We start from the raw sequence: 14,408 nt of genomic DNA, 5'->3' as shown, positions 1-14,408 counted from the left end.
GCTTGGGTCTCTTGTCTTTTATACAGTTAGAATTGTCTGAACACAAAGTCAGCGCCGCCATTTTCCTTTGTTCCTCGATCTGACTTTTTGAGCTTGGGTCACAGCGCGAGTCTCCAGCAACTTTGCCAATCAAATAGAAACATCGTGTAAATGCCGCTAGTTGCCAACAAAAATTAGACGGTCAATTACTACTGGTCACAAGTTCCGATGATAATCATTTCTAAGCATCAAAAGGCTACAAAAACTTTCATCTGTTTACGAAGGCTTGGCTTGATTTGTCTGCATGTACCATTATGCCGAGATGGTCACGTCGAAATAAACTTTTTTCTACGTAGGCTTATTTCTTTGACAAAAATCCAACTTAGTCTCTAGTTTACCCTGTGTTTGTCTGTGTGTGTGTGTGTAAACAAGATAACTCAAGAACAACTTGGTGGATTGGTTTCATACTTGGTGTTATGGTAGGGTGTGATGAAAGCTGGAAATGATTAGATTTTGGGCCCCCTAGCGGCTTCCCTTAGTACTGCAGCGCAACTTTCGGGTTTGCTATCTCGTGTTCTGAGCAAGCTATAGTCACGATTTTGGGGTGTTAGATAGCTCTTGTGCTCAGGAATGAGTGACATGACTTTGGGCCCCCTAGCGTCTAGTTCTGGGAAAGCAGAGGCATTTTTGTCAAAAACTTCTGAAGACGATAACTCAAGAAGGGAACAACAGATTTTCATCATTTTTGGTATGTAGGTACCTTAGACAATGTTTTACAAGATAAGATACTAATAATGCAAAACAGGACTACATTTGCATAATTAATGAGAATATTCTATCATAGTGGGTTTTTTTTAAGGTATCTCTTGTTCCAGACATGCTATGGTCTTGACATTTAGGTGGTAGATAGCTTTCGGTGTCATGACAAAGTGGAGCAAGTTTCATCCCCCTAACATTTAATTGTGAAACTACAGGGGTGTTTTTGTCAAAACACTCCAAAGAGGATAACTGCAGAAAGGAACGACGGATTTCCTGCATTTTAGGCATGCAGGTAGCTTAAACAAAGATGTTCAAAATGATATACATGTTATGCAAATGAGGACTTAATTTGCATAATTAATGAGAAAATTGTATAGTTCCATTGTTTTCAATAACTGGACCTCAATACATGTAAGACATGTTAATTATGATAGGTGAAATATAAGCAGATACCAAATATGGTAATGAGAAACTTATTTGCATAATTTATGTAAAAATTGCAAAACCACTTTATGATTGATAATGGGAACTTTGTAACTGTGACATGTGTACGTTAGTCAATGATGAACAACACCATGCATAAATTATGTTAATGTGTTAGTCACTTGCATGAAATTTATGAAAGCTCTATATTTTCATGGAGGTATGAGGTCGCCGAACTCTAGTATTGTTATGCTTTTATACCATTGAAAATGTTCTGAAACTCATTTGGTAACAATTTTACCTACACAATATAAGTAAGCGAAAGACCAGCTTTTTTCAAAAGCTCTTGTTTCCCATTGACATAAGCATTAAGCGACCTTTTCTCAACGACCACCTGGCCAACGTGACCGCGACCGGCCCAAATTGGGACCCTTAACGACCGCGTCATCTTCAACCTTGAGGTTTTCATCGATTTTTGATGATAACTAGCGCGATTTTGTGCCGAAATCGGCCAGTTTGCGTCAAATTTTGACTGCCATTACGATGTTATGTTTAGAATGAAGATGGCGGCGGTCAATGGGTGGGTCAATGGGGCAGTCTACTGTAATATGGGAGGAAATTTCGTTGTAAGAAAATACGAATTTAGTTGTTATAGAAGTTTTATATCATTATAAAGTAAACGAATGCTGAAACATATATAGCCTCATACGTTTTAAGAAAGATCTGTGTGAGTGCTTTTGTCAAACTGTACTGTACATTCACCCGTGGGTAAGTACGCTATCGGGATGTACCGGGCATCGAATTCGAAAGGTACACCGTAGTTATTTCAGATACGGCGATCAAGAACACAGCGACGCATAAAGGCCTGTATGGTAACTGACAGCATCAAAGTTCCCTTTAATACTGTCTAAAACGTTAGTGTACAAATATTGAGTTTTAAAACACTGCATCGTATAACAGCTCGATAAAAACTTGGGGTTAGATTTACAATTTACAGTGTGCGTGTTATATTTGACCTCGCTTCTTTGCGTGCGTGCAGTGTGCTTGCTATTTGCCATTTAACACAACGGAAACCATTTATACTTTGCATCGGGCATGTTTTGAGTTGATACTCTTCTCAGCGACCACCTGTCCAAATCGACCGCTTTTCCCCGGTCCCCCAAGTGGTCGTCTTGGACAGGTTTGACTGTACAATGTTACATATGACCCACATTTTGGGGGCCTGAGGATTTTTTGGACCTAGATCAGAAATTGAGAAATGCCCCCAGCAGTGTCACCAGTTCAATAAACTGGAATGCCAACTGGGACACCCCTGATGTCTCATGGCTCTGACTCTCTCACTGACTACACCAGTCCAATGCCAGACATATCAGATGGCTGACATAGTACAGCATTCCAACAGTGTATGCCTCATTACAAACACAGCCCCTCAGCCTGAAGGCAGAAATAAGCCGTTAGGGTTCCTAACATGTACTGTACCTACCCTTTGAAAGTCAGGAGCCTTGTTGCAATACTGCAAAGAGCTGGTAGGGGGCCTATAATCAACATATCCTTCATTTTGGCAAAAGTGTAGCAACATACCAAATATCATCCAGATCCATGGACAAGTAATGATGGAATTAATAAGCACACACACACACCAGATACACACAAACAGCAAAATGATAAATGAGTGGCCTTATCATGTTTGCAGTGTTACATTAGCCTACTGTAGTTTTCAGCCCCATTCTCGCTCCCAAGTCTCTCTGCCCTCTCCGCAAGTTTGCTGAGAAGACACTCGGGAGAGACAGAAGAGACTCTGGAGCTATAAGTATTCGCTGGATACCAGCGTACTTTTACCAGCGAGTCCTGTCACTTTCCCCACCACAGACCATGTCAGGGATTAGGCTTAGGTTACACAAGCAAGTGTAAAACAACTCTGTCACAAGAAACCATTGTGCAACTCCAAACCTGCCCTGCTGAGACCAGCATGTTTGTACAAGCCAAGCATTTAAAAGCATGGCAGAACATCCTGGAAATTTCCATGGACCCTTGTATAAGTTTGACCCCCCCTCATAGAGTACTGTAAGTCTTAAAACGTTCACAGCGTCATTACTACACTTTAGCCTCCGTTGCAGTCTTTGCACGAGGCTTTTTTTTTGGAGGGGGGGGGTTGCGTTGGTTAGCGATTTTCAACGTTCTCTTGTGCTGGGAAAGGGAGTTTGCCGACGAAGGGAGTTTGCTATGAATGGGGCAAACCAGCCCCGTTCACGGCAAACCAGCCCCTTTCGAAGACTGCAATGGATGCTAACTACACAAACTCTGCTGTCCAGGCAGTAAATGGCCCCTCCGGCTGACGCATGTTGGGCGGGCTGCTATAAGCGAGATTTAATAAGGCTACACTACACTGAAATGGGTAAAGTAGTGCCTAGTTCTTGTCTGAGTATGGATGGATGAATGGACGGAGGGATGAATGATAAGATGTTTCTACTACAATAGGGTGTTGTAGAGGCTTTGGTGGTAATTTCTCTTACAAAATGCCGCTACGATATCTAATAAACTAACAATCTTTCTATTCTTTTTCATTTCCTTTCACTCTAGAACCACTAAAGTTTGCCTAGTCCACTTTACATCTCTGCAATCTAGGAGGAGTTTATGCAAATTGAATGTATTTTCAGCCCATAGGGCTGTCTAGCAACCCTGGTAAGATATTTCCATGCCATGCCTATATTTATATGTGTGTAACTTTGCATGTCCTATCTCCAGAAATAGAGTTTGAAAGCAAATGAATACATCATCGTATAAGTTAGAGAATTGTAGACTTAACTGGCCAGTATTAGTCATTTGCTGCACATGTTTTTTCTCTCATAAATTACTTTTCTTAGTTATCTAAATCCTTGGAATAAAATGTTAAATCAACACAATTTCAAGTCTCTGAACAATGGCATCCAATGTCTTTCCTTTAATTTTCCAAAAGAATAGCACCCTATGTTTCTCATGCCTTGTGCACTCTTTATTTCATTTCTTCTTCAGAATGCTGTTGATGTAAATGCAAATTCTACATATAAACACATGATGCCTAATCTTTTATACAAACCTCTGCTTCTTAATCTCATTAAAGCAGTAAGGCAGTCAAATGTCAATGATCTACTGGGCTAAAGACTTGAAAAATGTACCCAATGCAATGGTAATGTATAATGACATACAGATCACAAATTGTGACTGTGAGGTTATAGGTTTGAACCCCTGCATTTAATTGAATAAAATGTCACATGCAGCTTTCTTGGTTTAGGTCTTATGTGAATGGTAAACGTAGTTGAGCACACACCACTACCAGAAGACTAGCCCCCTGCTAGAGTGCTTGCACAATAGCCTGATTTAATCACGCTTCTTAGGCCCGTCCTACATTGCCGTCTACAAGCTCCGGATGGCGGAGTTTGCGTTACACAGACTACTTGCACAACTGTGTGGCCCAAGGGCTATAGAACAGAGATGGGCCCTGCCATATATACTGACAAGTGTGGGAAGGATTTTAAAACCTATTAACGACGACAGACATGTACACAAACAGCCAAACTAGTAAATAAAACAATGAGTACATACAAACCTTCAGATACAGGTAAGTTGTGGTTGGCGTCATTTTTTTCCATCAGTCACCATGTTCCCCAAAACCCTTGATCAATCCACAGTGGGCCAAGAAAAAATATCTCACACGAAACCAGCGAAGGTTACAAAATCTCTCACTAACAGAGGCCTAGGCTGACCCGATCTCCTCCTGTACTAAGGGGCCTGACCACTGGAAGGGCTGTTAGAAGTCAGCCAAACACGAACCCAACTTCCTTGCACGAACACAGCACAGAAGTCACGAGCACAACTTCCTGAAGACAAGTTGCCAAGTGATCGGAAGACTTCGCTCTAAAACTGTCAAGCTATGCAGTTTCCATTGACCGAGAGAAAAAAGCAGAACCTCTTTCCCAAAGCGTGTGAAAGGGCACGGGACTTCCTGTGGTCCCTGACCGCCTCATCAAGTCGAACGAAAGCAAACATTCACTTCCTCTGAATCACGTGTGGAAGCTCGTATGCCATGCTTTCTCGCTATGTAAGGAAAGCCCCCCTCCCACCCTTACCTACCCCGCCCCCTTCCATCTTACCTTCGCGGTATTTCCTCCTCAGCTTGGCGTGGACGCCTTTCACGACACCGGAGAGCTTCTCCTTCACTTCCTTATCATCTTTACCGTCCGAGGAAGACGTGGAAAGACGAAGCTCGCTACTGGAGCTCTCCGAAACTTTCCTGCTCTCGCTCCGGATATTTTTTCCTCCGGTCGCCATATTTCTTTCTTTCTACACCGACTCAGCACGTGAATCTATTTTCTTCGGCACAAGTTTGATATAAGTGAACTGTCTTGAAGTGTTTTAAGGCCAAAAAAATGCACAAATTCACCAAATGAGTGTTTCCTTTAAAGATCTTTTTCAATACTTCTTTTAAAAACATGTTTTACAAACCTGCAAAAGTTTCATCGAAACGACAAGTATGTCATCAGCCACAACTGGATGTTTAAAGATCTGTGATTGGCGGAGAGGGATGGAGTCAAATGTTTCCTCGTCATTGGTTGGCTACAGTGATTCTGGAATAGTCCACTTAGGCCAGACGGGGACGATCAATTTATGATATTCAATTTCATGCATATGTTGGGGTGGACAATTGTTTACTATGTTTTCTTCACCACATCTGCTTGAGGATTATTCTAACCTCCTCCTCCTTATTATTATTATTATTAGTGATATTGGATAAATTGAATTCAGGTTGACTCGATTTGTGCCGCACATACAAATATTACACGCTGAAATAGAAATCATCGGAAATTGATAGAATTATCGGTTAATCATATTTCCCATATGGCAATAATTTCTGACATGTCAAGAATTGTAAACACCAAATCTTTTTAAGACGCATATTTCTTATTAGGCCACACTGATATATCCTTTACATTCTGTGTGCACCCTGATCGTCCGACAGGATGACAAGGACAAGAACATTAAAGAAGAAAGCACCCCAAAACTGATGCAAGCGTGCAAAACGATGGAAATCATTATTATTACATCTAAGTGGTCAGGCATATTAAATACATGATATATAAAACGGGACATAGAGTCCATTCCAAGACACCATGAGGGTTTTTAGGCGATATTTATAATCAGTCTGAATTATTTTGAATAAAAGAATATCTGAGCCACAATGATTTAATTGTTTTAAAAAAATTGACTGAGAAAGTACTTATATATTTGAATTCCTATGAAAAATTTAGAAACATTTTGAAAGTAACGGTACGAAAATATCTTTATTTAGAATAATTGTGAAACCTCTGTGTGATTATTTCACATTTACAAATATTTATAAAAAATGGTAAACCTGGCCAAATGGTTAAATTAGTTTATTGCCCCCATAAAAGTAAGCCCTATTGTTGTATCTGTATATTTTTGGATTTCACAGCTGGGCACTGGTGGATCCTTTGTGGAGGGCCATTGTTGCATGGCACCCAACCATACTTCGCAAGAATGTGTGAATTGCTATCTTCCCAACCCACTGAACCATTTACAAAAAATGGTAGAAAATGGTAAATAATGGTAGAATGCTGTTATCATTATTAAGAAACCATTAGAAGTATCCAAGTCCACACGATGAATATTTCCAAAGTTTTACAGGACCAGGAAAATATTTATAACGTCGAAACGGTGTTACAAATATTTCTGAAGTATCAAATGTCCTAGACATATAATTACAAAACTTTAAAATCAGTTCTAAACAATGGACACAAACATTCGCATGGTGTCTTGGAATGGAAAAAGAAAATAATTTGTTGCCTTTCACATCTTCTTTTGTGACTTAAGAATTCGACGATTTCGTTTGAAAATAGATCTAGCATCCATTTTCCGATGTTTGCTTTTTTGCAATTTGCGTCTTACATTTTGAGCAGAGAACAGTGGAGTCGAGGAGAGTAGTGTGGTTACTTGATTACTAGTATTTTGCAGTCTCTGACGAAAACTGGTTGAAGTATGGATGATGGTACAAAACAAAAGGCCGTCAAAACAGCCGAAGCCGAACCTCTGCTTGGAGAGGAACGTTAGATATTGCCCTCAAATGACCTTTTCCGAACATGCCCATAATTATCAGGATACTTGTCACCACGAATAGTACTGAAGCGACATCATGCGACGTACTTATTAACAGCAGTAGTTGAGTTGCATGTTTTCCACTGTTCACCACTTCACGGCTTGACTCAAGATATCAGTCATTGTAATGTGTATTTCATTGTTCCTATCTTGATGTTGTTTTAGCTTTATGGCAAAAAAACACAGAATATTGTTATTTTTTCCATGCCATGACTTCAATTCCATTTGGATTGTTTTTGTCAGCAGGGTATGCCTTTGGGCAAAACTGCGTTTCCTGAACAGCAAACCAATAAATGAATGAATGATTGAATGAAAGAAAAAGATAACGTCGCAAGCTAAAGACGTCATTTGGAGGGCCGTGTCCGAGCGCAACTAAGCACTTACCTATTTTTACATCAAACGAAGATTGCTGAATTCTTAATGTTCACATGTAGCTATGAACTGACAGGTTCCAAGTACAGGGAATCATCGGCCAGTCAGTGAATATGCTTCGTTCGTTTACATCAAGGCACTTCTTTTAAATAGCGCAATGGCTTGTCTGATATCATTAAATACAAATGTTACATAAAATGCTCCAGTTAAACGATTTTTGAGGACGACTGCCTAGTTTAATCATTGCATGTCAGAGAGTCCAAAAAGTACTAGTGTACTGTCACTTTGTTTTATGCGGCAGATATGTCGGCATCTCCAGTGGTTTCGGTTGATATGAGTCTTCTTGAAGCAGATATTAAGAATATAGTCCATTCTCAGCCATGTGTACCTGCTAGACCATAATTAAACTTTATTTCATATCTTTACTTAATATGTAGCAAATGTATGCCCGAAGCCTAAGTTAATGTACGTGTAAGAGAAAACACATTCGGATGCGATAAAGCCGCTGAACATGTACAAAATGCCTAGTGCATATATCTATCTGATGTTTCTACATATATTATTGTTGTGTTTTAACATCTTCGTTTGAGGATTCTTTGATGTAATGGTAAATGTAAATGAATATACATGTGCAATAGCGTTATCAATCATACGTGTTTTGTGTAAAACCTTGGAGAGATTCTGGCAACTGTTTTAAAAGTCTGTTTCATTCAGCCAGGGCATTTCTAATTGAAATACTTCCACTTCGCAGTATCACTTGAACCAACTTAACTGTTTATGACAGACGCCATTGAATTGTCTTTAGAGCAGTATAACGTTAACTCTTTGCCCCAACCTCGCTGCTATGAAACTCTTTCGGAATGGGGGGGGCCCGTACGCGTATTCAAGGTGCCTCAAGCGCGTTACAACAACCCAAATCATCTCAGGTGGGTACAGTGCTGTTTGCACCGATACATAAAGACGAACTTGAGAAATCTTTTTCTACTTGATTTTTGACGGACGAGGATGTGGCATTGAATTCAACTTATTTTAACAGTGTAATATACACAGTACGGACATATGATAAAGATAGTCTTTTCCTTTGCCTGCCCGATCGAAGTCAGGTACCCATTTTATTGATGTGAGGATGTCGTGTTAGTTGCCTTTCCCAAGGGCACTTGGAAACGTCGCGGGTGTTTCTCGAACTCGGGACCTCTAGATTCCAAGCCGAACGCTCTACCAGTTACGTCACACACGACGCCGTCTAATTAGAAATTAGAAATATCTAATGACGAGACATGGGCATTACTTTGTTCCAGCCCCAAGATGAATCCATAAGCCCGCTATTTGTGACATGAGCAGGTACAGATGGATCGTCCTTCACGCTTCACCGTTTGCAACAACGCCTGGGACTTGTATAATTATGGGTATGTATCTAAACGTGATATCAGGTGCAGGTACAAATACAGGTACAGACACACAGGTACCTACTTCGGACCTGTGCGTGAACATCAAAACTGGTTTGATTTTGATTTTATTTATCTATTTGCGCGTAAAAAGAAAATACAGAAAGTAAAGTTATATATAAGAAATGCCGTGTGGGAAAGGGGTAGAAGCATAATAATATTCAATAGGCCTATACAAGCCCACCCTCTAACAAATACTAGTACTAAACGCGATTCTACTAAAACGATTGAAGAATTGACTAGGAAGCAAACATTAACAATCATAGATAAGTAAAAATATAGCAATTATTGTAACATAAATGAAGCTATCTAATAGTATAGCATCAAATCAAATGCAGTACGACAACAAACCATAGATGCATAACAAATAAATGAATGAATACAAACAAGGAATGTAGCATTTAAAGTACCATGAAAGAAAATATGTTAGATATTGTTAAATGCGTGCTCTTTACTCATGAGCTGGGAAAAGGTTCACAAACTAACCCGAGGTTTTCAATGATAACATAAATATTGATAAACATTCGACAAAATTATTCATCTAGCCTTATGCAGAGGACCCATGCTTTCGAAAGGGGATCTCAAATAAAAGACATGTGCTATATATCCAGCTGCTTGAGTAACTGCTTTTTGGCATATCTTGTTACCTGATGTCTAACCTTCAGCGACGTAAAAGACGTTGCTAATTTCAACACGGTCACCCATATACATGTGCAATGTTTTCATCTTCTCCTCACCGGGTGCTAAATTTTCATTTTCCGTAGTAACAACACGTTCCCAATTGAAAAGTGCCAATACGTCAAATAGTTGAGTGCAAGTCTATTCAGATTATTATGGGACCTTTACCTAGATACTTATTATGGGATCTGTACCTAGATAATGTTGAACCTTTGTAGTGTGTAATGGTCGCTCGGGACAATCTCCAATCAGATTCATTGGCAACGTTTGATTTTCTGGTGGCCTGTTCCGTTCGCTGACACACAACCATTCCTGTCAGAGCAAACAAACAACTAAACAAGTAAGCAAAGAAGCAAACAACAGAGGAGCAGCTGGACGACGTTACCACGCCAGATGTTGAAAGACACATTTATAACATTTTCTGTCCTGTCCAAGGTGATTGGAAATAAAGTTTCAAAGTCTCATAAAGGAAACAAACAAGAGAATAAACAAGCAAATAACGAAATGGAATAGCTTAAAAACGCTGCAATGTTACTTGTTCGGGACAAATGGGCAGATGCAGGTGCTGAGTTGGAAAATCCTAATCTTTATCTGAATGTTTACCCCATTTTTCACAAAGCCGTCCCCTAAAGCAAACAAACAAACACGCAGATAAACAAACGAATGAGCAGCTGGAAAACAGTCTGTACACCTCACACATTTTTGCCCGACTCATTCTCGGTTCTGTGGTCTTCTGTCCTTCCTTCCTTGCACATGTACAAGAACATGTAAGTGCTCTTGCAATACCAAAACAAGCCGCAAGGACACACAATCGACCTTGACCTTCGTCTCTCTTTAACACCTACCAAATATCATTACAATCCACCCATACTATAGGCCCTTTACTATTTTTGATGACAAACATCTTCGGAAACACACACAAACAGACAGACGAACAGACAAGCAGACTGCCAGACAGGCCGACAGACAGACAGACGGACGCACAGAAAGATGAATAAATAGATAGATAGACAAATTAAGACACCGAAAAAACAACCATCATTTTCACGGAGGTGACTACATGTGCGATAGCATCCGGGATGGTGAAAATTAAGAAATAATTTTGAATTTAACGTTACTCATTTGACAGTTGACAGAAATGCTATAGAAATATGAACTTTCGCATAAGTGTATCATGTAAGAATGTTCTTTTCTAAATCCTCTCCAGTTGTGAGCTGTGCCCATCTCAGTTTCTATAACCCTTGGGCCACACAGGGCCACTACAGTAGGGCAGGGGCCTAGTCAAATGGTAGTATGTGTTCAACTCCCATGTATGAGTAGCGCACTGGTTATACATACTCTCTAAGCAGAAGTTAAGATCCGAATTGTATTTCGATGTCTTTTCTATCCGTTTTTTCGGACTTTCTAGACCCGCTAGTCAGATAATTACTGCTATGCTCGCGTCTGCCGATAGAGGTTTGGTTTGCGGACATAAAGAAAACTTGACAGGCTCCAAGCAGAGGTTATGCGTTTTTTTTTATCGGGCTTTTTATTTTGTACCGTTTTGTTGATGACTCGCGGCCGCTAAAGAAAGCCCGATAAAAACGCATTAAAGAACGTCAAAAAACAGCCGGAACCTAACGTATAACCTATGCTTGAAGAGTAGGTTATCAAACCTACTCTCCACATATAACGGTCCGTCCCCGGTTTTCCATATCTTCCTCTAGATAACAGGTGTCATTCCCATTACAACGTGATTTTACGGCGGGCCTCCCCCCGGGACCCAGCCGCCGAGACTTCTCCCTTTGAAGCGGGCCGGGACCTCCGTTAACCGTAGCGAATAAAAAGTGGTCCTGGGAATAAAAAGACAGTTCCACTGGGTGGCATCGCACCGGTTTATCTGATGCCACTGCGCCGGCGAATCATCCATTCCTGCCGCCTCGGCACAACAGATAAGCCGCACAACGACAAGAATTGGATTGGAGCAATCTATTTCATTACTTATAATAAATTCATGGCCCTAGGTGTCTTGCTTATGTATAAAACAATAATATGCCCCGAAACCTGTAAAATAGTGAGTGAACTGTCAAAAGCAAAACAATAATCTAAAAAAGCATTAACGGTTGTGAAAGTACTTTAAAGTAAAACATGCCCATTATACGTAACGCGCTTTCCTTTTGCCTTTGTTGAATTTGACATTTGAAATATGTTTGTTAATTTCTTAATTTTCTTCCATTGTGTAATTTGCTGCTTTGGTTTTAGTCTTTGACGATTGAATGAAGTAAAGAGCTGTGAGATAATAAAAAAGATGTAGAAATAGTATTAATGTTGTAAAAAGAGGATTTTTTGTATCTCATATCATATGGTATGATATATGCGCTCATGTCCTTTGGGGTTACGTAACATGTATTTATTCGCAGACGGCATAATTAAGGTATAACAGATATCATACCGTCTGGCGTTGACTGATTCCATTTGTTAGTAACGAACCATAATTTTCTAGACAAAATATCAAAATCTACTCGCGTAATGATGCAATAGCAACAATCCTCTAGCCTTCGTGCCTTTTTTTTCGCGAGCTAGGCTCTTCTGTGATTGGCATTTTCGCGCCGAGGATTAATAATTAAAACCAGGGCTGCTGACATGTGCGCCTTATATGGCGAACGCAAAGCAAACCCGATCCGTCCGCTGGGTTTTTGTCCCAGTCCATCCCGCCGTGTCTGGTGTTTACCGAGCCAGCGGCCGATTGGTGGGATATATTTATCTAGCAAACAATTTGTCAGTCTGAGGCGGTCTTTATTCTCATGTGGTACACGTTTCTCGGGGCCCCACGCTTTTGACCCCGCACGTATCCCCCAAATCTTTCGCGCCAAAACCTCCCCCTGCAGCCCGACACATCACCAGTACTGAAAATCTGTCATCCATCTCCCTCAGCTCGCCCCAAAACCGTTGAATCAGACAATATTTATTTTTCTTGCATTTTGCTGTGTATTTTGTTTACACAGCAGGTGCGTATGACGTCAGCGGCGTGACCTTTGCCTCTAAAAATAACAACGTATCCATCCGAGGGAAAGTAGTTCAACCCACTTTTCTGGGCAAAAATCGCCCAAAATAACGCATACAACGGCCCCGTTGGATTTCTCCGGATATTTTCTACCATATCTAGAGGATTTAGACGGATTTACGATGAGATTTGTAGATCTAAGGGTTGGCAGACGCTCCGCGGATGGATATATTTGTATTTATCGTGCGTTGTTGCATGCTTTGCCGTACACAATTGCATGTGTACTTCAAAGCTACAATTTATTGGCGGCTGGGGCCTCCAAGTCGTCCCCCAAACGACGCGACGAGGTAAGAATTTACTCCAAATTCCTCTCCTACTCTTAGACTATCCTATGAACTACCCTCCATGCCACCTCTGTGCACGCTAAAGCCGTGAGAAGAAATGTATTTTGTTGTTATTTGTGGCAAAATGGATTTCTTGTGGGCATAAATAATTTGCATAGGAAATGAGGACGTGTACTGGGTATACAAAACCGCCATTCGGAGGCCCGGCAGCCGCTAGTTTGAATAATGTCTGCGGTTATTCGAAAACTCGGAGCATGCTGGCAGTCTGAGGTTTAATTCTGTGGGCCAGTCTGGCTTCTTTCTCGGGCCGACACAAATATGTCGTTGTTGTTATTTTTTCCTTGGATAGGCATGTCGGTTTTCATAAACACTGGGCTGTACCAAGTGGCGGGGGTGGGCAGGCTTGAGAGATTCCATATGGAGGGCGCTCAAAATTCCATCTTTTTGTATCTATTCGGTCGAAACCGTATCAATCATATGATATTCTGGATGTTTTGGGTATAGGATGGGGGTTTGGTTGTGTGGGGGCTAGTGAAAGTGAAGGAAAGGGCGACATTACCATCTGAAAGTGCAGACATCTGTGTGAGGGGTTGACCCCAGGGCGGACCTCCCTATAGGCCCTGTCTGGGAGGAAAGGTGGATCATATTATCCCCCACGCACCCCCAGCCCCAAATCACATGCAGTTGGTTTATTTTATTTAGCAAACATGGGCCAGCACCCCACAGCCAGTTTTGTCTGTGTGTGTGTGTATAGTTGGGAGCGTCGGTAACTAACCAACTGGGCCGTTCAAATTCCCTGTCTGTCCAGTTATCATTTAGTTCCAATTATAGTCGAAAGATATCAGAGTCTACCTCAATCATACGTCCCCTAAACAAGGGGTTCGGATGCGTCTAATGTTCCTGGTTTGGGAGAGGAAAAGAGGATCACTGTTTAGTATGCAACTCAGGTCTGGGTATCCAGCGAAATTCTATACAGCTGTCGGGGTCTTTGTTAGGTTCCATTTGTGCAGCTTGTTTACCTATTGTTATGTTGTTGTTTACTGAGGCATAATGGAGCCAGGGTTGGTATGCAAAGGCCAGATGTCACCCGGAATGAAAGGAGCCATTCTCCGAGGCAGGCTCGGTTGCTTTGTTTTCTTGTTTTGGCGTCCCAGGGCCAGATGTGTTTTTGTGCTTTGGTGGCGGCGCCCAAGCTAGACTGCTAGCATCTCTTTTACTTACACATGGCAACCGAATAAAATCTGTACAGTTTTCAAAAAGTCGGTGAATAATTCA

The 14,408-nt window shown here is 41.0% G+C and overlaps 1 protein-coding gene across 2 annotated transcripts in view; it reads right to left on the bottom strand.

Moving 5' to 3' along the window:
• The window catches only part of LOC118415350 (S-adenosylmethionine sensor upstream of mTORC1-like), a 37,639-nt gene extending 31,944 nt beyond the window's left edge, over positions 1-5,695 (bottom strand). The window contains exon 1 of one of the 2 annotated variants that reach the window (XM_035819890.1): positions 5,292-5,695. In XM_035819890.1, coding sequence (XP_035675783.1) covers positions 5,292-5,469 — 178 coding nt within the window. In that variant the 5' untranslated portion in view covers positions 5,470-5,695. Of the gene's footprint in view, positions 1-4,747; positions 5,147-5,291 lie in introns of those variants that run through there. The other variant, XM_035819892.1, reaches the window with a different exon arrangement.
• Between the last annotated feature and the right edge of the window lie 8,713 nt (positions 5,696-14,408).

This window comes from Branchiostoma floridae, chromosome 5 (assembly GCF_000003815.2).
Source record: "Branchiostoma floridae strain S238N-H82 chromosome 5, Bfl_VNyyK, whole genome shotgun sequence".
Lineage (NCBI taxonomy): Eukaryota > Metazoa > Chordata > Leptocardii > Amphioxiformes > Branchiostomatidae > Branchiostoma > Branchiostoma floridae.
Note: the sequence above shows the minus strand (reverse complement) of the source record. Positions and strands in the feature narration are given on the sequence as shown.